At 52.4% G+C, this 22,400-nt stretch overlaps 1 protein-coding gene across 1 annotated transcript; it reads left to right on the top strand.

Annotated features, from left to right (window-relative positions):
• Positions 1 to 3,618: 3,618 nt before the first annotated feature.
• On the top strand, positions 3,619 to 11,778 carry LOC119099300 (prohibitin-2). Its single transcript, XM_037222424.1, has 7 exons — positions 3,619 to 3,868; positions 7,207 to 7,327; positions 8,026 to 8,251; positions 8,680 to 8,805; positions 10,234 to 10,341; positions 10,870 to 10,947; positions 11,287 to 11,778. Exons 1-7 carry the CDS (start codon positions 3,754 to 3,756, stop codon positions 11,386 to 11,388), a joined length of 876 nt encoding a protein of 291 aa, XP_037078319.1. The 5' UTR covers positions 3,619 to 3,753; the 3' UTR covers positions 11,389 to 11,778.
• The last annotated feature ends 10,622 nt before the right edge of the window (positions 11,779 to 22,400 follow it).

The raw sequence follows: 22,400 nt of genomic DNA, 5'->3' as shown, positions 1-22,400 counted from the left end.
GACTAAGCGTGACCGGGCACGGTGAGAGTGACCACGTGCAACGTTGCAAGCTGGACTGCGGGACCGGCGCGCGGCGGCACTGACCGGGCCCGACCGGCCGGTCCGTCGCCGCATCGTGACATTTGGAGTGATCCTCGAGGCGGAGTGAACGGTACGAACCGTGACTCCCGAGTGTACACTGCGCCGCCATCGTGATGCGCCCCGGTCTGCTGCGCTGCCTTACAGCGCAGATCGTCAGGCGCCAGTTGAAGCTCACCGCGACGCCGGCCCCCGGCCCCGGCGTACGTGAAGACTCCCAGGGCGGCGGGCGATGCGGGTCCGTCAGCCGCCAGTCAGCTGATCGGACCGGTCACAGCTAGCTACCGGGCCGACCTGACCCGCCGCCGTGGACTGCCGTCCGAACACGCGCAGTCGAAGGCCGCCGCCTCGACCGCAGCGGGCAGGGGCGTGCGACCATACCAATCAAATGCCATGTCAATAGCAGGGCCAGGTATGTTGTCGGCTCAATACCATGTAACGGTGCCAGCTGATAGCACTTCCACAGTACTATTAAATGTTCACGGTCGCGCACGAATTGAAGTATTTTGGATAGCTGCCATATCTTTGCAATGGTTGCGGTCGGCCGCCAAAGACGATTCGTTGCAGCGTGATAACCCTCCGTATGTGCACGTGCGCAGTGTCACCCTCCGCACGGAAAATAAGTGTTTTATAAAACGATGCCGCATGTCGGAATTCACTCCTAATCTTCGCGTGACCGACAATGATATCATACAAAAGATGTCACACAAATGAGATTGTACCAAAGGATAGGCGTCTTAGGCGGAACACGGTGTAACGGTGCCAGCTAATGACCCTCTCGGTGCTATAAAATGCATTCGGTCACACACTCAGCAACAATATAGCATTTTTAAGTGACTGCGCATTTTTGTAAACGTTGCTTCAGACTGCTTGTCAACATTTAGTGAAGCTCAGTAAGAGGGTACTTGCAATAAAATAAGCACCGTCGGCTGACAATGATGTTGCGCTCTCGCTGAGGTAGCGAATACACACGGCCATACCCTCTCCGCAAGACCATTTTATGAAAAGGTAATATTAGGTTGAATAAAAAAGGTTATAATAGGTATTTTGAATGATAATGAAGTAAGTAATTTGGACGACAGTCAATACAGTAGGTTTCTTCGGCCGAAACCATGCTATATTGCGAGCTGGTAGTCCTCCCACAATGCTACCAAATACACGCACAGTCGCAACCTCCTCGCACGATAAGAAGCATATCTGAATGACAGCTGTGTCTTTAGAAATACACGCTCCAGTCTGGCCTAAAAAATGGACTGATTTGCTGTCAGGGGGTCACGCTAATAAAATGAGTGTCGTTGACCGACAATGATATTGTGGTGCCGGGTGATAGCCCTCCTCCGGTGTCATCAAATGCTCACCATAAGCCCTCCGCGCGCGACTGTGATGGCGCCCCGATCAACGATTTCGCATTTCCCTAGAGGGCGGCCGTGTCGCCGCGGAAGTGGAATCCAGCCGACCATCCGGGGACCGAGCCGGTCAGAAGTCAGCTGATGCCACAGTACCGCCCCAGGGCGGAACGTGGTATGGGGAGGGGCACCTCGACGGCGGGTCCTGCAGTGGTGTTGTCCAAGACCCGAGCGAGCCTCGCTGAGACATCATGGGGGGGGGGGGGGAGGGGAGGGAAATCTAACCGACCAGCTGGAGGCCAGGACGGCCAGAGGTCAGATGGCGCCATCACACCGCCCCAGGACCGGACGCGGTATGACTCGGCGAACCGGCCCCGGCAGACGACCGCAACGGCAGGCTGGTAACGAGAGTTCATGAGATGAATGCTGTGGAGGATCATTTTCTGGTTAAAAGCTCAGTTACGCCGACTTCCCTCACTTGGCATCAAAAGCATGAACAACGGGTCATGCGTTGATTTTTCGCATGCCCGAGGGAACGTGGCCGAAATACTGCTCACCAGCATCAAAGGAAGAATACGCAAGCACTTTTACGATCGAAGGCAGGCTTTTATTTTGTAGGTGTCCTGAAATTGGGACAACACAGATCTTGCGGCCTGTTGCCAAGCGCTTTGGGATTCTCTAAAAACACCGTGACAAGTTCACCGGTTCCCATCATGGTTCTAGGGGGCAAACATTTCTTGATCAATTATAATAAATTGTCGTTCAATAAATTGTTCAATAAATTTTCGACCGGCATCGACTATCAAACTGGACACCGTAGCATTGGAAATCGATTCCCAAACCATCCCCCAGCACTGAGGGATAAGCTGTCAAAAGGTGTACCGAAAAAGTGGAGTTTAAATCTGACCAGTGTGATGATTTTGCAGATGATAGCTCTATACCAGCGCTACCTGATGCACGCAATCCCAATGGTTGCTTTCGAATATGAGCGTCTTTTCCGGGCCGCCGCATTCGTTCACCTCCTCAGAGCTGAAGCCCCGTTTGGATTGCTCACTTTTGCTAGTAATTTAACATAGGTTTTGCCAATAGATATATCTACGGTGTTGCCCATCTAGTGCTATTATAAATATATGCAGCCTTGCACCAACTGCATAAACCAGTCCCAAAATGTCAGTATCCATATAGCGCGGCCGGATCCAGACCATCCACAAAGGTGGACTTCTGGACCCTGCCATGCTACATAAACACTTTGTTTCAACCGTTAGTTTCGGTATGAGATGCGCAGGGGTGTCAATTCTTTTAAATTATTGGGTGCGTGGGGTGGGGCTTAACCGAACCCCGACAACCTACCCCTCTGTTTTTTCTCACTGAATTTAGCCTACTTTGTTTTGATTAAACGCAGCATATGTTTTGATCATTGAATTATTTATAAAAGTCTTTAAGCAGTATAGAAGCCATGCAGGGTAGGATCCAGGGAGCAGGCACTGGGCGCATGCGTCTTTTCTGATCGGCACGTGAAGGCACGTGAAGGCACGGCACGTGAGGCCACCTCGGGCGCCAATGCCGCTCTTCCATGACGGTAATGGGAGGCGGCACGCATTTTGGTCGTGGGGGACAGGGACGGGGTTAGCCATGAAGGACTTGGCCATCCCGATATTCCATAGCTTTTCACTTCAACCTCACAAACCACTGCGTCTCTTATGGCGCTAGGTATGTGAAGTTGATTGCATCGTTTATTTGATCAGCGGCTGCGATTTTTATCTTGTGGTGAGAGCAAACGTGACTTTCTGTTGTGAGAACGGTACGAGACGCCACTACGCAGCAAGATCGAAGAAGGTAGTCTTTGAGTCGTGATTATCTTTTTTCCAACGTCTTTTGCAGTATTTCAGTCAAAAACAGTGGAGGGGGGGGGGGGCAAGCCAACATTAAGGGGCCCAACTCAACATCAGGGGACAGGGTCCTCACATAAGAATACGAATCGACACCCGTGGAGATGCGTGACGCTCCGAAACCTTTCATAAAATGATTTTAGATTCAACTTTTCTTGCCATTTGTTATTTTCTTAAAAAACAGATTTGGGTGTTCATACATTTCTGGCGTATAGTAGACGTAATAATTTGTGACATGTGGTACGCGCAGCTATCGCCGCAGTGTGGACTTTTGCCGTGTTTCCATCGCCGAGAACAACCGTTTATTACCTAGCGGCTTACGCGGACAGCGTCCCCCACGGTCTGCTTGCGGCGTCCTAGTCATTTCAGGCAGAGGTGCTCTGTTTGTGTGTGCTGCAATTGCGTTGGCGTTTTTGGTGCCGGATTAACACGCATTTAATATGAATAACTTGGCAGGGCAGCTGGGTAAAGCCCCTAAGGGTCTCGGCCTAGGTCTAAAACTTCTTGGCGTCGCTGGAGCCGGCGTGTATGGACTCTCACAGTCCACATACACTGGTAAGCTATTTCTATTATGATTTATGATCCTATGTGCGACATTTGAAAATTTTTTTCTTGCTAGCCTACTTCATCTGATACCCGCAGACATACAATGCAGGTGTTACATGGTGTTTCAGCTCTTATTCTGTCTGTCAAAAATCCATTTATTGCAAAGGATGCCTACTTGATATGCCTGGTTGGCTTGTTGAACCTCTCATGTGTGTGCATATCTCAGCCTGGACAATTTGCATAGAAGTTTGTATTTTCATAAGAAATGTTTTTGTAGCTACTTTGCCAAAATTTATTTTTTCAACCCAGCATCATGATTTCTTGAAATATTTCCTCTACATGCTGAAATTTGTAGTGATTGTGCACCAAACCAAGCACTTCAAGGTGTGGGCTATGATACTTGCTTTTAGCTGTGAAGGGGTGGTCAATAACTTCAGGTACACCTATAAACTCTGACAACCCTTCCTCCCCTGGGTTGCAAACTAGGCATTCTGGGGAAGACCCCTGGTTGCAATGTGTTAAGCACACTGCCTCTAAATAGTAGCATCTTGTTGGCCTCTAGTTGGGCTAGATATCAGACACAGACAAGGGATATGTTCTTTGCCACAAGAGGCATCCAACAGCATCCAGCTTTAGAATTTAAGCTGTTATTAAGGATTTTAGCATAGGGGCAACCTGAGTAATGTAACTCCAATATCTCCCTTCCCTTCCCTATGTTATGCTTTGGCTGTGCTTTCTCATAACCCCCTTTCTCATATCCATGTTAAGCATAATTTAAGTACAAGCCCTATGTGACCACCCATTAGTTCTCACAATAATTGACACCAGGACATACAACATAAGGTCGGAATGCAGCAAAAACCACAGGGATCCTTCTATGCCTTATATTTCTCTCCCAGTATTACATATGTGGTTTTTGAGGTTGTGATATAACAAATGATTGCAGCTCTGCAATTGACACCCATCTGATTGTGAAATACTCCCCATGTGGGCTGTATCCCTAGAATACTTTTAAATTAAACCTTTTCCTGTCATCATTTGATATTTAGCTGCATATTTTTAAAATCATCTTATGAGCTAACAATGATCATCTCAGAAGGCTGCTTGTTCCAGTGGTCTTCTGCCTGTTGCTATAAAGGATGCCACGATATAGCTCTGCTGTGGTTGCTTTACCTTATGTTAATGCCCCTCTGTGTTGCTTTAATAGGGGTTGCTGAGCACATCAGCCACAAAAGGTCATGAGCATGTAGTTTTGGTTCAGTTGAAAGATAGTCCTTAGATAACTGTGTTTGATGTTAAGCAAGCTGTGAGACTTAAATGGGGCCTCTCCTAAACCAACTTTATTTAAGCAAAACATTCAGTGTTGCCAGTGCTTGTTGATAGAACAAGTTTCCAAGACCATTTCCAAGTTTCCAAGTTTCCAAAACCATACAATTTACCTGCCTGTCTTTACCCTCTCTAAAATCCAACAATCCTTTTCAAAGCTGAGGCTCAAGGCTAAGCACAGCGGTCTGAATGAAGCCTTTCAATTACAAAAAAACCTTTGTGTAATTATTTTTTTACTTTTGCATCTTGCATCCCTTTTAATGACACCAAACATCCAACATTCATTTTACCCTTGCCTCAACAGACATCTTATGCAGCTATCTTACTGTCATCAAAAACACAAGTCCACTTCCTTCTTGATTAAACTTACTCTTACTATAATGTTTGAGTCCCTGGTAGGTTGTGTACATTTATGCATGATCTTTCACTTATCAAAGGTGAATTCAATTTGCAGCATTTCAGTCAACTTAACAAGATTTTGTCTACCTTGAACATTTTTTCTTTAAATCATCTGCAAGCTTCAAAGCCACGCTGTATGGCTTACTTTTAGTGCTGTGTGCAACCATAATTAGCGATGGGTTATAATGGTTTAACGAATATATGATGAATGTATTTAAATATAAATGAGCAATCATGACAACCATAATGATCACTTTTATCATGCTGATAGTAATAAAGACCAAATCCTGCGGAACCCCTACCAAAGACACTGCCCTATCATTAATTTTGGCCACTTGATTAATAAATGAATGTCACCCTTCTGTTATCCTGAAGGCCCAGTTCTATGCATTTTACCAAACTGCCAATAATACCATGACGCTCAAGATAAATTTAGATCATTTGTGAGGAATCACACCAAAAATCTTACTCAAATTGAGAGATGGGGTATGAACTCGGTTTCCCTGATCCAAATGCCTTGTTAGTTCCAGGGATTCTAAAAGATTCGCCGACCATGAGCAGCCTTGCTATGCTGATATCTATAGTTAATCCATGTCTTTCTAGGGATTCCTTGGCCCTATTTCTGATAATTGACTTTAGCACAGTGCAGACCAAAAATGCAATATTTACTGGTCTGTAGTTTTTTAAAACACCCTCCATTCTTCTTTACAATAGAAACTGTGTCTGCCTTCCTGTAATCAAAGGGAATCATGGTTTCAGAAAGCACAATGAAATTAAGAAATCCAAGCCCTTCTCTGAGAAGAACAGGATGTTGTATGTGGGAACACGTGGTACCTAGCCTGCCAGTGAAAGTAACAATGATAATTTTAACACCAGTTCAAGTTTAAGGTGCTGCTTCAGCAGGCTCATCATCCATGATTTGCGAGCAAACATTGTTGCATCATCACAGATAGACTTGCCGCCTTCTCATCCCGCTTCTATCTTAACAATGCATAGCATTATACAGTGAACACTGTTCTCCAAACCCTCACCTATATTCAAATCATGAATTAAAACTTGACATCTGAGAGGATGAGTTCAAACAATGATTCCTGGTTTGTTGGTTTTGGTACAATGGGTTCAAGGATAAAAGTCCTCAAAAGTTTCTGAACAGTGTCTGGTTAGGCGAGCTGACTCATATCCCATCAGATGAAAGTTATCCAGAAAGATCTTCCTTTGAAAGTTCATAGATACTCGTTATGGGCGCCAAATGGCCACCGCAGTCGCCGCGCCCATGAACTCCAATCAACAACAACAAAAGTTCATAGATATTTGTCACAATTGAGGTGATCATGTACTATTGCTAGGGAGAGCTCATGATTGGTCATAAGCTCCCATGCTCAACATATTCATATTATTTCCATATAGACCAACTAAATGCAGATAGATGCTACAAATGCATGAATGGAGGAGCTACCTTTGTAGTGCTGAATTCAGTTAACCCATGGCTGCTGCCCATCCTGGTGCGAAGTGAACCGCGGGTATCAGCGATCATGTTTCACTAAGTGGCTTGCTGGCTGTCAGGAGTGTGTAAGGGCTATGTTTGACATGTTTCACTGACCTTGTATGTGTCCCTCCCACAGTGGACGGAGGTCACCGTGCCATCATCTTCAGCCGGCTGGGCGGCATTCAGAACACCATCTACACGGAGGGTCTGCACTTCCGCATCCCCTGGTTCCAGTACCCCATCATCTACGACATCAGGTCAGGTCATTACCAACGGCGTTGATCATGGGTTGAGTTGGATGGAATGTGACGCAATGGGACGTAAGTGGACAGATGCTGTTGGTAGCAATCAGAATAAGCATGCTTATTACCTTACAGCTTGAGCCAATAATGGTGATGTAATCATAATTGGTCATGATAAGCTAATGGTGGTCACTTCGGTTTTGGAAATATTGTCTCGATTCCCAGTGCTGTATGGTGTGTATCCGTTTAGACAGATGCCGTTCACCGACAGATCACACGACACCGACTTGGCACATTTCAAGTGCTGTCGCTGACGTCATGGGCTCACGCACACATGCCTGGGACCGTGAGCAGCGATCTCTAATGACGTCATGGGCTCACACATACGCCTGGGGCCGTGAGCAGCGATCTGAACTGACGTCATAGGCTCACACATACGCCTGGGGCCGTCAGCGGCGATCTGAACGGACGTCATAGACTCACACATACGCCTGGGGCCGTGAGCAGCGGTCTGTTCTGACGTCATAGGCTCACACGTACGCCTGGGGCCGTGAGCGGCGATCTGAACGGACGCCATAGGCTCACACATACGCCTGGGGCCGTGAGCAGCGGTCTGAACGGACGTCATAGGCTCACATATACCCCTGGGGCCGGGAGCACCAGCCCTATGCTCGCCGCCGTCCGCTCACCGGGCCCGCCTGCCGGCTGCGCAGGTCGCGGCCGCGCAAGCTCTCCTCTCCGACCGGCTCCAAGGACCTGCAGATGGTGAACATCGCGCTGCGCGTGCTGGCGCGGCCCGACGCGCTCGCCATCCCGCGCATCCACCAGCAGCTAGGCAGCGACTACGACGAGAAGGTGCTGCCCTCCATCTGCAACGAGGTGCTCAAGTCGGTGGTGGCCAAGTTCAACGCGTCGCAGCTGATCACGCAGCGCTCCCAGGTCAGCGGCCCGGCGCCGGGCGGCGGGGGCGAGCCTGCTGCGCGCTCCGGCAGCTGCCGGACCGGGCGGCCACACTGCTCTTGGAGTTGGCTGTGGTGCTGCTCGCGTAGCGCTGGCACGCCTGTTAGGGACGCCTGCAGCTGATGGCGTGGCGCTGGTACGCCTGTTAGGGACGCCTGCAGCTGGTCGCGTGGTGCTGGTACGCCTGTTAGGGACGCCTGCAGCTGGCCGTGTGGCGCTGGTACGCCTGTTAAGGACGCCTGGAGCTGGCCATGTGGCCCGTGGCCTGCCGTGTGATCGGCCACGGCGCGCCGGAGTGTTCGCTTGTTGGACGACCGTGACTGGTCGGCCTTGCCGGGACTGAGTGTCGCCGACCTGCGTGTGCCGCCGGCTGTGGACGCGGGTGCTGACGCGGCGCCGTCCGCCAGGTGTCGCTGCTGATCCGGCGCGAGCTCACCGACCGCGCCCGCGACTTCAACGTCATCGTCGACGACGTGTCCATCACGGACCTCACATTCGGCAAGGACTATACGGCCGCTGTGGAAGCCAAGCAGGTGCGGCGCCGCGGCCCCCGGGCCCGGGAGAGGGAGGGAAACGTGTTATTCGTCGGGTGACCGGATGTTGGGAGATGTTTAAAATATGCAGCCCGCGCTCTGGACAGACCCATGACCGGAACTCATTGTAGCTCGTGTGACATTGTGATTCGTCACCGGATGTGGTCGCTTTGACAATAGTGTGTGTTGGCAATGTTGCACGACTAGTAGTCCTGCATTAACATGCGCTCGGTGGGGGAGGGTCGAATTGACCCCCGCCCCCCCCCCCCCGAAGGTTTTTCCAGAATGACTTCCGAACGGCGTGGCGTAACCGCGCCAAATTTTGCATAGCTATAGGCAATTGCATAGCGCATCGTTTGGTACAAAAAAGATGGATGTACCTTGTAAGGTACATACCTGTACTTTGTACCTTGTAAGGATGTACCTTGTAAGGACCTATGACAGGTCAAAGTCGGGCCATGGTTTCAGCAGTCAATTTCAAGGGATTCGCTCAATCTGATGCAACAACGGAGTGTTAGACGAAGCCATGCATCTCTTAAATGCTTTCTTAGGCAACAGAAATATGGAATGAGCAAATTACGTTGACCTAAGGTCAGGCCAAGGTCAAAATAAACCTGTTTTAATACTCTAATGCTTGCTGTATGGGTTAGTTTCTGGTGCTCATTTCGAATTTATTGATAACAGGAACCGCATCATATGCCTTCCACGGACTTCCTAGAAGTCAAAACAGGTCATTGACCTGAGATGACCCAGGTCGACATTTTGTTTTTGGGAACATAGTCCCTAGCGTAATATTTGTTGTTTATTTAAATGCAAAACTCTGAGCAGTCTTGTATGACTTTGGTCGCCATGACCTTCAAAAGGTCAAACAAGGTCACTGACCTGGAATGGGTTGTGTCCTTTTGCTTAGAAACAGTTATCTAGGTTCTGTGGGCACTAGGAGACCAACCTGGAAATTGACCTTGTTCGACCTTATTTGACCCCAAGGTCATGCCCTAGGGACCTCAAGATGTGACCTAAGTGAGTTCATGCACAGGTCAACACACCCTGTAAATTTGGTGTCTCTAGCCTCCTTAGTTCGCGAGATCTCGGGGGGGGGGGTTCAAATTGACCCCCATCCGAGCGAAGCCGGCCGGGCACCGAGCGCGTGTTAAGCAAGGCCATTTGCAACTCATGAAAACTAAATGCACGGAATTCCGCCGTATCATGCCAGTCTGGCTGCCACAACGTGTATTTGACTCGAACCATACTTCATTTGATAAGATGAACCATGTTGAATTTGCGATTATCATTAACCGTTATCTGCAGTTACCGACCGAAGCCCAGTTAGAAGTGAGCGCTCACCAGGCGTACGTCTTTACCCTTTCTGCCGAAGCCTGACCCCAGTTGTCCGCCGGTGGTGACGCTGGGACGTGCCGCGGTTCACAGGTCGCCCAGCAGGAGGCGCAGCGGGCGGCGTTCATTGTGGAGCGGGCGATCCAGGAGCGGCAGCAGAAGATCGTCCAGGCCGAGGGAGAGACGCAGGCCGCCGAGATGATATCCTTTGAGCCGATTCAGGCTGCGCATGCGCCCTACTCACCTAGGCGTCTTGGAGATGTGTGTGCAAGCTGTGTTGAGTTTCACCCGGCATGATCACTGAGTGCGGAATGATGAGGAAAGGCGAATCCGACGCCTACGCGCCGTGCCCTCTCGACTGGGCTCACCGCTGACGCCGTTAGTCGTGTGAAATCTTGGCGGGCGTCCCGAGACCGGGCGCCCGCTGTAAGGCCGCACGTAGACTCATGACGCAACCGCCATCTGTCGGGCGGTAGCGAACTTCTGCCGTCCGGGCGGCCGTCCGAGGCCGCCACAGTAACGTAGCAGCGGGACGCGTGTGAGTGGCGGCTGACGACGGTCCGGTGGCGGCGCGTGACATGGGGACGGGTGGGGTAGCGGGCACAGCGCAGCGGCCACCGGTCGAGAGCAGGCACGCGCGCTCGGCTGAAGAGATCTTTGGTAATCTGACCTCGGTGTGTGTATGTGGCGTCGACGAGTTCAGGCGGACTTTCCTTGACTGGTGCGCACGTGGGTAAGGCGATCAGCCAGAACCCGGGCTACCTGAAGCTGCGCAAGATCAGGGCCGCCCAGAACATCGCACGCACGGTAAGCAGCGTCGCGAGCGTGTCCGTATGGGAGAGCCAGATCGCCTCCATGTACCGTGGTACCGCGGTATGGGTGCCGGCGCGCCGGGCACCAGCTCACTAGATCACTGGATCGCTTGAGACCTGTACAAGAATGAGCCGATTGCCTACGTAGCACTTCGCTAAAGATTGATTGCGCGTTTTATGTAAGTCAGTCTTGCATTGTGTGGTCGCATAACTTACTTGCGGTCTGCATGTTCCCAAGAGCTGCCGCTGGCTGTTGTGTCGGCGAGGGCGTCGATGCCGGTGTCGTCCAGGTGGCGTGCTACGCGCGAGCTGAGCGGCGCCGCCCTGCTCACAGGTGGCCCAGTCGCAGAACAAGGTCTACCTCAATACGGGTACGCTCATGCTGAACATCAACGACGATCAGTTCGACGCCAGCGCCGACCGGCTGAAGAAGTAGTCGTCGCCTTCCCGCGGGACGGTGGCGAATGTTGTGCGCGGATATGATTGGGACGTGGGTTCGAATCCTGATTCGGGCCGTTTTTTTGTAGACCCCGGGCTGGCGGTGGGGTTTATGACTGCTGTAGCCGTTGTGGCTGGATGTTCACGCTGACGCTGATCGGTTCTGAGATGCTTTTTGGATCGGTGTGCTGGTGCGATGTGTAACCTCCGGTTCTGTCCAGGTAGTGAGGCACCGCTGACTCGGTGAAAGTCGTCGATCCGCGTTGCCCTGAAGCGCGAGTTTCATCGAGTAAGCGTGCTTCACTCCTCCGCTCGTGATAGGTGCGCTCCCGGGAATGACAGTGCTGCTGTGTCATGTGACCACTGGAATAAATGCATTACTACAGATGATTGTCGTTGCTCTTCCGACGCTAGCCAGAACGGCGGGTGTCCGCTGTTTTCATCTAGGACTTTATGTGGTGTGGTCAGATCTTTCTGCTTTGGCCTAAGCTTTGGCCTACCGTGCGCTTGGGTTTCTCAGGTCACTGACTGATCACTCAGGTCCGGTTTCCACTGATCGGGGTTCATTGTCGCCACTGATCGTGAGCTGCAGTAAACAGGGAGCGTCCAGCTGGGTAAGTGTGGCCGGAGTGCAGTGCTGCGCGCACAAAGCACTGCTCGATGCGGGAGTGGGCCTCGCAAGCAGTGCGCGAGCTGCAGTAAACAGGGAGCGTCCAGCTGGGTAAGTGTTGCCGGAGTGCAGTGCTGCGCGCACAAGGCACTGCTCGACGCGGGAGTAGGCCTCGCACGCAGTGCGCGTGACTTACGGAACATTTGTGAAGCTTCGCATCGATCGCCATGGGAGATCTGAATTGGGTTAGGCCTTCTCGCTTCGGGCGGCGCAGCCACGCCGCGTTGAAAGTCTGGTGTGCCTTCTCATGGTTCGTGGTGCGAACACTTGCCAGTTTCGATTGTTGAAACCCAGACAATTCAGCTCATCACACTTTTATTAAAATGCCCTTAACTTCGCAAAATACGAGCACATTTTAGCGGTTTCAAAGCACGTGTCGTGTTTGTACTGGGTACGTGGGTGTGTACGCCAACAAAAACACACTGTGCTCTGTATCGTCCCAGCACACAATGACAGACGGGTCTCGAGCGAGGTCGGCTGGCGTCGGCGGCGCGAAGAAGACCCGGCGGCAAGGTTTGCGGAGAAGCAATCGCAGCGTATTGCTTGGAGCGCATGGCTACTGATCTGAGGAACGCGGCGCCAACGTGTTCTTCGTCGCAGCCACACAGATATAAACCTGAACATCTCACCTCTGTCAGCTGCGGGGAGGGCGAGTCAACATAGAACCTCTTCAAAGGCAATGGCTTACAGCTGCTGGTTACGACTAGTAGACAGAGAGTTAAACCTATAACCAACCGAGGTATCTATATACAGAACGACCCACGACACGCACAACACGGCCCACTTACAGAAACTTGTATTGCGGTGTTGACTGAGGCGCGTCAGCGCACAAATCCGGCGTGGTGAGGGGAACCGGCGTGAACAAACCGCCATCAGCAGGGACTGCTGACCATGTGTGTACAGACCAGAAACCCAGTGACGTTGCCTGTCAGCGGCTCGCATCCACCTGCGGCCTTTACCCCACGGCCCATTGCTTTGCGAGGCCCGCGAGGCCTTCCCATCGGCCTCCATTCATTTGTTCTGAAAGAGGAGCATCCTCCGAACCAGTCTGTCCGACATGGGTATATCTCCGTGTCGAGTATGCGATCTTAATGCAACCAACGGCCAATTTCCGAAAACGAAACCCTGACATCCATCCCTTTTTGAATACCGTCCTACAAACATTGGGCAACGTGCCATGTCACAAGTGTCACTGATTCCTCACATTGATGGCTTAAAAATATACATGTTAAGTAAGGGTGAACTGCTTCGGCTCACACGCTCCCAGAATGTGAACGGAAAATGGCGCACATTGCCGTCTCGATTTTTGAGATGGGGTACGAGTCGTGAACGCAAGAGCTGAGTTCGGTTCCCACGCAGTGTCGCATTGACTGGTCGCTGGTGGGAACCGACTTGCGAAGGTGGTGACCGTCCCAGTCGCACACGTGGACACACTATAACCATAACGCTTTGCTTGTCATCAACGCCCGCTTTGGCAGTGACTGAAGGCGTGGCTACTCCGTATGCAACACGCTCACTTGGACGCATCCGCCTATAGCTTGTCGGCGGTGTTGTATGGCAGACGTAAGTATGGGCGGCGCGCTCCTCATTATAGTGCCTGATGTGTGGTAACATGCTTAGTTGATATATAACGTCAAAATATCGTAAAACGAGTACCCTACGTGTGAAAACATGCCATTAAACTTTTGGCGCGCCGCCAGCGATGGAAAGTGACATTCAGTGCTTTTAAATGCCAGTCAGAACAAACAACAATCAGCTGCAAAGCCGCTTTACCATTACATGCATACACAACAAATAAACTGCTGGAATGTGCTCACAGGTTAAAACAGGTGGAAAGCAGAGTCCATGCCAATGTTTGCTACATAGCCTTCGAAACGACATTAAAAGTCACAAGCTCGAATGGCTAGGTAAGCGCGATTTTTGAAGATCCTTATTCGAATCGCTCACTTAAATGCTGCAAATCAATCACTCACTGCAAATTAATGCTGACCGCTACTAGACAAAACGAGACAGAGCTGATAATCCATCTGCTAGCTGGAACATGAAATTTACTCGTGTTTAGAAACAGGTCAACAAGCATTTCATGCCCTGGAATGTGCAACTACGTGTGAAGCAACAGGAACAGCGCTGAACGTAACAATCCCAGTTCTGCAAGGGCGGTGCACCCATAGTCGTGCTCCCATTCCTCCTGAATGATATCGTCCAAGTCGTGTCTGAACTAACTGCGCTACTTACCTTGTTCCCCGTTGGAATAAATAGCCTGATCACCAACCGTAGCCACTACCTAGTTTCGTTGTAATGCACCTCTCGTTAAACGCTCGCCAAGTGAGGTAAACAGTCCGTTTCACTCGCAGTCAGCACGGCAAGGTGTATTAGCAGCCGCCTGTTTCAGTCCTCTCGGCGCTCTCTGGCAGTGCGGCCTGTTATTAGCTGCGCGCGGGCAGTGGTAAATTGGCAGTGAGTGGACACCTGTCCAAGCGGGCTGGTTTTCAACCCGGGCAAATCCCTCCCCGACGCCCTGCGCGGAAATGCTCAACGAAACGGCAGCTAGGCTCCGTGTCTTCGCTGAAGGTAGTCCTACAACGTTTCAGCCAATCTCTTGGAATAGGTGGGGCTTCAGGTTCTGTGGTGTGATCCGGTTCCGCACAGGGGTTGTTGAATAGTGGCGCCTGTGATGGCCGCGTGTGCGCTGGTGAGTAGGTCTGAATTGGGTGACAACGTAACGAACACTGCAATCCGACTGCTCTGAATACCACCGTAGGGCAGGGGTCAGACCCCTGCACAACGCTGCATCTGACTTCTTGACCGGACAACTGCCTCGCAACAGGCTGTGGATCCCGCCATCTATCGGCATCTGCCTCAACTGATAGAGGTCAGGTCGTCCGGTTGGTGTCGCCGTCAGCAGATGCACCCGCGCAGGCAGCCGGCGGCCGACGATCACAAGGTGCCGCGGTGCGCCATGTCCAGGCGGCGGTCGCGGCGCACCTTATCGCCGCCGGCCGTCTCGCGCTGCCTGTTGTACAGGCTGGTGGGGCGCGCCGCACCGCTGGCGCAGGTCAGCGAGGCCGTCAGGGGTGCTGTGCTCCACTGCTTGCCGCGCAGCAGCCGTTCCTGACCGGACACAGGGCGTGCGGTTAGTGGGCCGCGAGTCTGGTTAGAGGTTTGCACCATCAGTTAGTGGGCTGCGGCTCCGGTGAGCAGGCATCGTCTCTAGTCAGTAGACCTGGTCTTCAGTCAGTGGCCCTCGTCCCTTGTCAGTGGCCGTCATCTCCAGTCAATGGGCCTCGTCTACTATCGGTTGGCCTCGTCTCCGGTCAACAATCCCTGTCCAAAGTCAAAACATCTCATTTCCAGTCAGTGGCCCTTATCTCCAGTCAGTAGACCTCTTCCCCAGTCGGTGGTTTTCGCCTTCAGTCAGAAGACCCCGTCTCCGGTCAATAGACCTCGTCTCCAGTCAGTAGACCTCGTCCTCAGTCAGTGGGCTGCGTGCCTAGTCGCGGGCCGCGTCTCCAGTTAGTATGCATGATCGGCATGCGTTCAAACGCTGGTCCACAGCAACAAGGCTTAGTGCTTCGTTGTTAAGGCAAGGGTTGGAATCTAGTAGCGGTTGGGTTTTTAGGGGCGCGTGGCCTGCAGCGGTCAGTTGGCATAACAATTCTGTTGAACAGCCTTCTTTGATTGGCGCAGCCACTGCAAAGGTCAGAGAGCGGACACCTTGGTCAATGCTTTGTAAGTCAACAAGGTATCGGCAAAGCAAGGTCGCTGGTCAGTAAAGTTTCTTACAGAAATGCAAATTAAAGTAGTGGAAATTCTGGGGTCGGCGTCGGTGAAGCGCTTCCACGGAGTCAAATGCGGGGCAATGTGGGGTTTCCAAACCAGTCTTGTCAAAATGAGGGGCACTGGTCCAAATGGGAGCCAGCAGAGCTTCAAGTGATCTTGGTTGCAACCGTCATTATATTGAATCGAGGCCGTGCTGACAAGTGAGATGCATAACGTCTGGTTAATATTTCTGTTACCGTCAAATTGTGAGAATGTGATATCAGCAACAAGGCGAATAACGCCATGAAACTACCGCCAAATTGTGAGATTGTGATATTAGCAGCAAGGCGAATAATGAAAAAACAGCGATAAACAACATACGGGACACCTAGCCTATTTAAAGCGGTTGCGGCTCACGCAGCTCTTCCGTCCATGCGCTACTTACCAGTATAATAAGCAATACGCCCAGAAACCGGTTGCAATAAAGGTAGCACTACGTTGGATGCAGCAGACCCATACTGGACCATGCGTGCCCACTAGCAGGACTCACATTTTGATATGGGTGTATTCATTCAGGAGGAGGAAGGCTAGCGGACATGCCCCACAATTTTGCCGTACAAATATTTTTGTGACCTCCGATCTTGCCTGTAGAATGCTCGTGCTAACCCTTTTTTGAAGCTGAAAATTACATGAACATAAAAATTAATTTTCAGGTCAGGTTGTCTCCCGAGATGTCAGCATGGGCCGGCCATCTTCATTTGTTCTCCGACTTCAGAGACGTTATTAAACCCACGTTGGGAATATCATCAGAGACCCCGCATACGGACACCATGTTTGGCTATGCGAAGCCTCCTTCTGTCGGTTTGAATGACATCACCAGCTCAAAGCCAACTTGCCAACCTCTCCCCACAAGCCCAAAGTCCACCCGCAGTGGTTTTCCAGTTCGTATTCAGCGCACATATAGGGATAGATACCACAGATTGAGCCACCTGCACAGCTTGGGATGCTGTCCGGCACCGGGCACCAGTCACCGGACACCAGTCATTGGGCACCAGTCACCGGGCACCAGTCGTTGGGCGCCAGCCATCGGGCGCCAGTCATCGGGCACCAGTCATTGGGCACCAGTCATCGGGCACTAGTCATCGGGCACCAGTCATCGGGCACCAGTCATTGGCACCAGTCATCGGGCACTAGTCATTGGATGCCAGCCATTGGACACCAGTCACCGGGCACCAGTCACTAAGTAACAGACGCTACGGTTTGCCGGATGGCCATTCAGTCAGCTTCATTACAAAAATACGCTTTTCATGTCAGAACCGACCGCATCCATATCTGTATCGACCGCGCCCGTGTCCCTCCTCCGGTCTCAGCATGATCTGCTCGGAAGTCAGCTGCCTGATTATCCTGGCAGAGGTGTTCGTGGGACGACAAAACACCGGATAAAGAATGACCGAATCCTCTGGCGAGCCCAACCCAGACCGTCGCAGCACTGCGAACCCATGCAGCTGGCAGGGGCTACCTGTCAGGTAAAGACACTATGTGTGCACAGCATTGCGCACGTATAGTATTGTGGTTTTGAATGCGACCTTCGCGGTACAGCATGCAAAGAAACAAATAGTAGAGAGGGACGAATCATTTAGTGTACCACAACTAAACATATAGAATAAAGGCACGCTTCGCAATCAGATACAAAGTCATGTTGCAGGGGATGGTCGCTGATTGCATGGGACAGAATTAAGCCATAAAGAGGCTCAGTCCTGTCCATCACCCATAGTTCTGCATCACACCATCGGTACACACAAAAACGGTTACACTCAAAGGCTACATATGTAAACGTTTCCATAGAATTAAGCGTTGGGAGAAACAGCCGTCAAACAACTGAAAGGTACTCCTCATCTAAGCTGAGATCTGCATAAATGTCATCTATCTACTACAAATAAAAATATGCGAGCCATCTGGCTATTTTTTTCACGAGCATGCGCATTCTATGCCACTCGTTAAGAATAAATATCAGAATCACACTGTCATCACTCACTAAAGAACATCACGTGCCCCACTACTAAGGATACATATGCGACACATCTGGCCGTCTCTTTCAATGGGCTACACTTGTATCAAAAACACAACGGTCCTTCCGCCACCAGTCCTCCACTCCGAGTCCGGTAGACCGCACTGCCACCTACGAGCGACACCAGAACCAGCGCTCGCGCTGCCACCTAGGAGCGGCCCCGGAACCACGACCGTGCTGCCACTTAGGAGCGGTCCCGGAACCAGCGGTCGTGCTGCCACCTAGGAGCGGCGCCAGAACCAGCGGTCGACACTCACCAGGCTGACACAGTGAAGCACGGCGGCGCCCACCGAGCTGCGCCGACTGTTCATCGGCGGCTCCTGCTTCCAGCGGTTCAGTCGATCGTCGTAGCTCTCCACCGAGTTGAGGCTGGAGCTGCCGTCGTTGCCGCCCACGGCGTACAGGCGGGCCGCCCATGTAGATCAGCTCATGGGTGGACCTGCGGCGGGGCGGACGGCGCCGGCGCGCTTCAGCCGTCTGCTGACGTGCTATGTTTGACGACATTCGTCGGGCCGTATGTAAGCCTGCGCCGGGACCAACGTCACCCGCAAACCTTACCTGTATTGCAGTCACCAGCTCGGTGACGTCATCCATTTACCGCTTCAGACAGCCCGCTAGGCTATAACCAGCGTGACATGAGTTCAGTTCAAAGCTGACAATCAGCACAGCCTAAATCGATTCGACTACGCAATGCAGGCACCGCTCGTAACGTACGCACCGCCCTGCAGTGCAGCCTGTAGCCTGCGTTACCGCACGCCGTCCCAGACCTGACCTGACCTGACCTAGTGCGGCGGCTCTGACCTGCGGGACTGCATGCTGGCGACGCTCTCTCCCAGGTGTTGCTGCGCAGGCTGAACTTCTCGCCACTGGACTGACACATGGTGCCGTCATTGCCGCCAACGCAGTAGAGCCAGTCACCGACGGCCTCCACGCCGCAGCTGCTCCGTCTGGCGGACAGGGGTCGGTGGTGGGCGGGCGGCAGCCGAGGCCGACCATCGCAGCCGCTGACACAAAGCCGCTGACACAGAGGCGCTGACACAGGCGCTGACGCAGAGGCACTGGCACAGAACCGCTGACAGAGCCGCTGGCACAGAGCCGCTGACACAGAGGCGCTGACGCAGAGGCACTGGCACAGAACCGCTGACAGAGGGAGCTCTGGCACAGAGCCGCTGACAGAGCCGCGGCACAGAGGCGCTGACACAGAAGCCGCTGACACAGAGGCGCTGACGCAGAGGCACCGACACAGAACCGCTGACAGAGCCGCTGGCACAGAGCCGCTGACACAGAGCCGCTGACACCGGCCGGCGGTGTCTAGCGGAGCGGCAGCTCGGTCCATGACCGCAACGGAAAGAACCCAGGACGTGCGAGACTCGCATGGACACGTGTTTTGCATCGACACATGCTGGCTCCCGTCACATCCAGCAGACGCCAACATTGCCTGATGCACGTCAGCTGATCTGTTGGGTGGCCCACATAGTTGAGAGCTCATATAGCCGAAGGCTATATGAGCTGCACTTTACTCCACTTTTCCAGGCCACACACCCCATTACAACTGCATTTCGCTTCCAACTTGGGCATATTTCCCGCCGTCCTCCTGAAATGCTGGTCGAGACACAGATGAGGTGCATCCCACGCGTGAGAACGGAGTCCAGCGAGCGCCGCCTTGTAACGAGACCGTCCTGCTCTATGGTGGGCTGTCTTATGCTTTCCAGAATTGGAAGGTGGAGTAAGAGCTTGCTCAGGATTGCTTTGAACGTATTACGTGTAGACTGCCGCTTTAGTGGTCCCTCAACACGCCACCGGGTGGCCGGTTGAATACCACGCGCCCGGGCAGCGTCGTATTCGAGGTCGTATTCAACGTCTGGCGTCGACAACTCGACCCCTTTGAAATGTAAAAAGTAACAGCTAGAGGCAAAAATCCACAGGGTATACATGGCTGTTTGAGACTTCGTTTGTGCGAAATTTTAACATTCTAGGTCGTAACCTCCGGGTCAAGTAAGTTTAAAAAGGTCAAACACAATTTATTATCGGAAGTATGGCAGCCCCGACGTAACTATCGTTAACCACGATATCTTTTTCAAGCAAAATATCACCCACGACTATTTCAGATCAGTGATTTCATCTGACCTTTGGAAGGTGGAATTATGATCGGGATAATTTTTTGCCTTTGACTTTAAAGACATTTTGAGCATTTGGACTACACTACGTGCGGCAAGATATCCAACGAAAAATACTGAACCAGGTCATTTTGGGTAATATGGCGTCCTTGCCTCCATAAAATGAACACCAAAATGGTTTATGTCGTTATGACTGAGAATCCGAATTGAGTGTCTACTAGCCTATGCTAAAGTTTCCAGTGAAAACCATCTGATTTCAGCCTTGATCTAAGCTTCATGACTGACCTCTGGCCAATGCAATTAGTTTCAACCTAACTTCATGTGACGTTGTCTCCGCGGTCATCCCAAGCTGTGTGACTTTCTCTGAAACTTTCTCATTGCGTTTAGTCTGCAAACTACACCACGAAGAATTGACTTCGCTTGCACTGGGGCCTGGCTTGATCCGCTACAGGTTGAGAGGTCTTGAAAATGATCGTATTTTCTGGCTCTGTACGATCGGTTACTTATCACAATTATACAAAGACTGACATTACCGCATTAACGTCATTCGGAAGTTATGTGGCAAGGTGGGGAATGGGGGCGTCAAATCGATCTGCCCATCCCATAGCGCCTTAATCTAGCACGGCAGTTCATTACATAGTGTGACATGTCAGCAGATAACTTGCTCTCAACGCATAATGCATGCATACACAACGTTTGGCGATACGCCTCTAAATACGGCAAACAGAAGAATCTAACCACAGGCGTCCAACAGAGGATGACAATGAAAAAATGAAACCCATAAAAAGCTGAACAAACGTGACGTAAATGATCAATTCCGGCTTTAACCACCGACACAGTTGAAGCAAGTTGCGGGCAATGACCGAAAATATTGCCGATTTGGTCCATGGTCGTCTGCACGCGGCCGTCTATTGACTAATGCGACCGGTCCACGCTCCGTCAAGTCGTCGGGCAGGCTTGTGCCGCGGCGGCACCTGTCATGTCCCTGGCACGCCACTGCTGACACAGCGGCACGCCGGCGTCGCGGCCCGTCCGCAGTACACGGGCGGTCGTCCACAGCAACAAAGCACGGCCTGCAGCGATTACACCGAAGTCGTCCACACAACACAGCAGGAACCGCCGGGATTATCAGACGGCCGTCTTCAGCAAAAAAGGACGATTTGCTAGGATTACACGGAACTCGCCCCCCACAACAAAGAATGGACCGCCAGGATTACACGGAAACCTCCCCCAGAATAAAGCACGAACTACTAAGATTACGCGGACGGTTTGTCCCCCAAAGCAAAGCAAGAGCCGTCGAAAGTACAAGTACGGAAGCCGTCCCCCACAACAAAGCACGACCCGCCGGGAGAACACAGACGGCGGTACCCCCACCACAAGGCAGGAACCCGCGCGAAGTACAAGACGGCCCTTCCATACAACAGAGCATGACCCCGACTGGAACACACGGACGTCCGTTCCCTACAACAAAGCACGGCCCGACTGGAACACACGGCCGACCGTTCCTACACCAAAGCACGGCCCGACTGGAACACACGGCCGGCCGTTCCCTACACAAAGCACGGCCCGACTGGAACACACGACCGACCGTTCCCTACAACAAAGCACGGCCCGACTGGAACACACGGACGACCGTTCCCTACAACAAAGCACGGCCCGCTGGAACACACGGCCGGCCGTTCCCTACAACAAAGCACGCGCCCGACTGGAACACACGGCCGGCCGTTTCCTACACCACAAGTACGACGGCCCGACTGGACACACGGCCGGCCGTTCCCTACAACAAAGCACGGCCCGACTGGAACACAACGACCGGCCGTTCCCTACAACAAAGCACGACCCGACTGGAACACACCGGCCGGCCGTTCCTACAACAAAGCACGACCCGACTGGAACACATGGACGACCGTTCCCCACAACAAGCACAACCCATCTGGAACCCACGGCCGGCCGTTCCCTACAACAAAGCACGACCGACTGGAACACACGGCCGGCCCGTTCCCTACAACCAAAGCACGGCCCGACTGGAACACAACGGCCGACCGTTCCCTAAACAAAGCACGGCCCGACTGGAACGCACGGCCGGCCGTTCCCTACACCAAAGCACGGCCCGACTGGAACACACGGCCGACCGTTCCCTACACCACAAAGCACGGCCCGACTGGAACACACGCCCGCCGTTTCCCTACAACAAAGCACGACCCGACCGGATTGCGCGAAGCCGTCGCCCAAACAAAGCAGGAACCACCGAGAGTGAACGGACGGTCCCCTCGGCGAGGGGACGCAGCACCTTCGCCACGGACGCCACTCCCACGGGACTGGCCGACACAGCTGCCGCGTCAACTGGTGCCGCAACCGGCGGTGGCGCCACACACACACCGCCGCGCCGCCTCCCC

The sequence above is a fragment of the Pollicipes pollicipes genome, unplaced genomic scaffold (genome assembly GCF_011947565.3).
Source record: "Pollicipes pollicipes isolate AB1234 unplaced genomic scaffold, Ppol_2.1 Scaffold_4740;HRSCAF=5597_pilon_pilon_pilon, whole genome shotgun sequence".
In the NCBI taxonomy this organism is placed as follows: Eukaryota; Metazoa; Arthropoda; class Thecostraca; order Pollicipedomorpha; family Pollicipedidae; genus Pollicipes; species Pollicipes pollicipes.
Note: the sequence above shows the minus strand (reverse complement) of the source record. Positions and strands in the feature narration are given on the sequence as shown.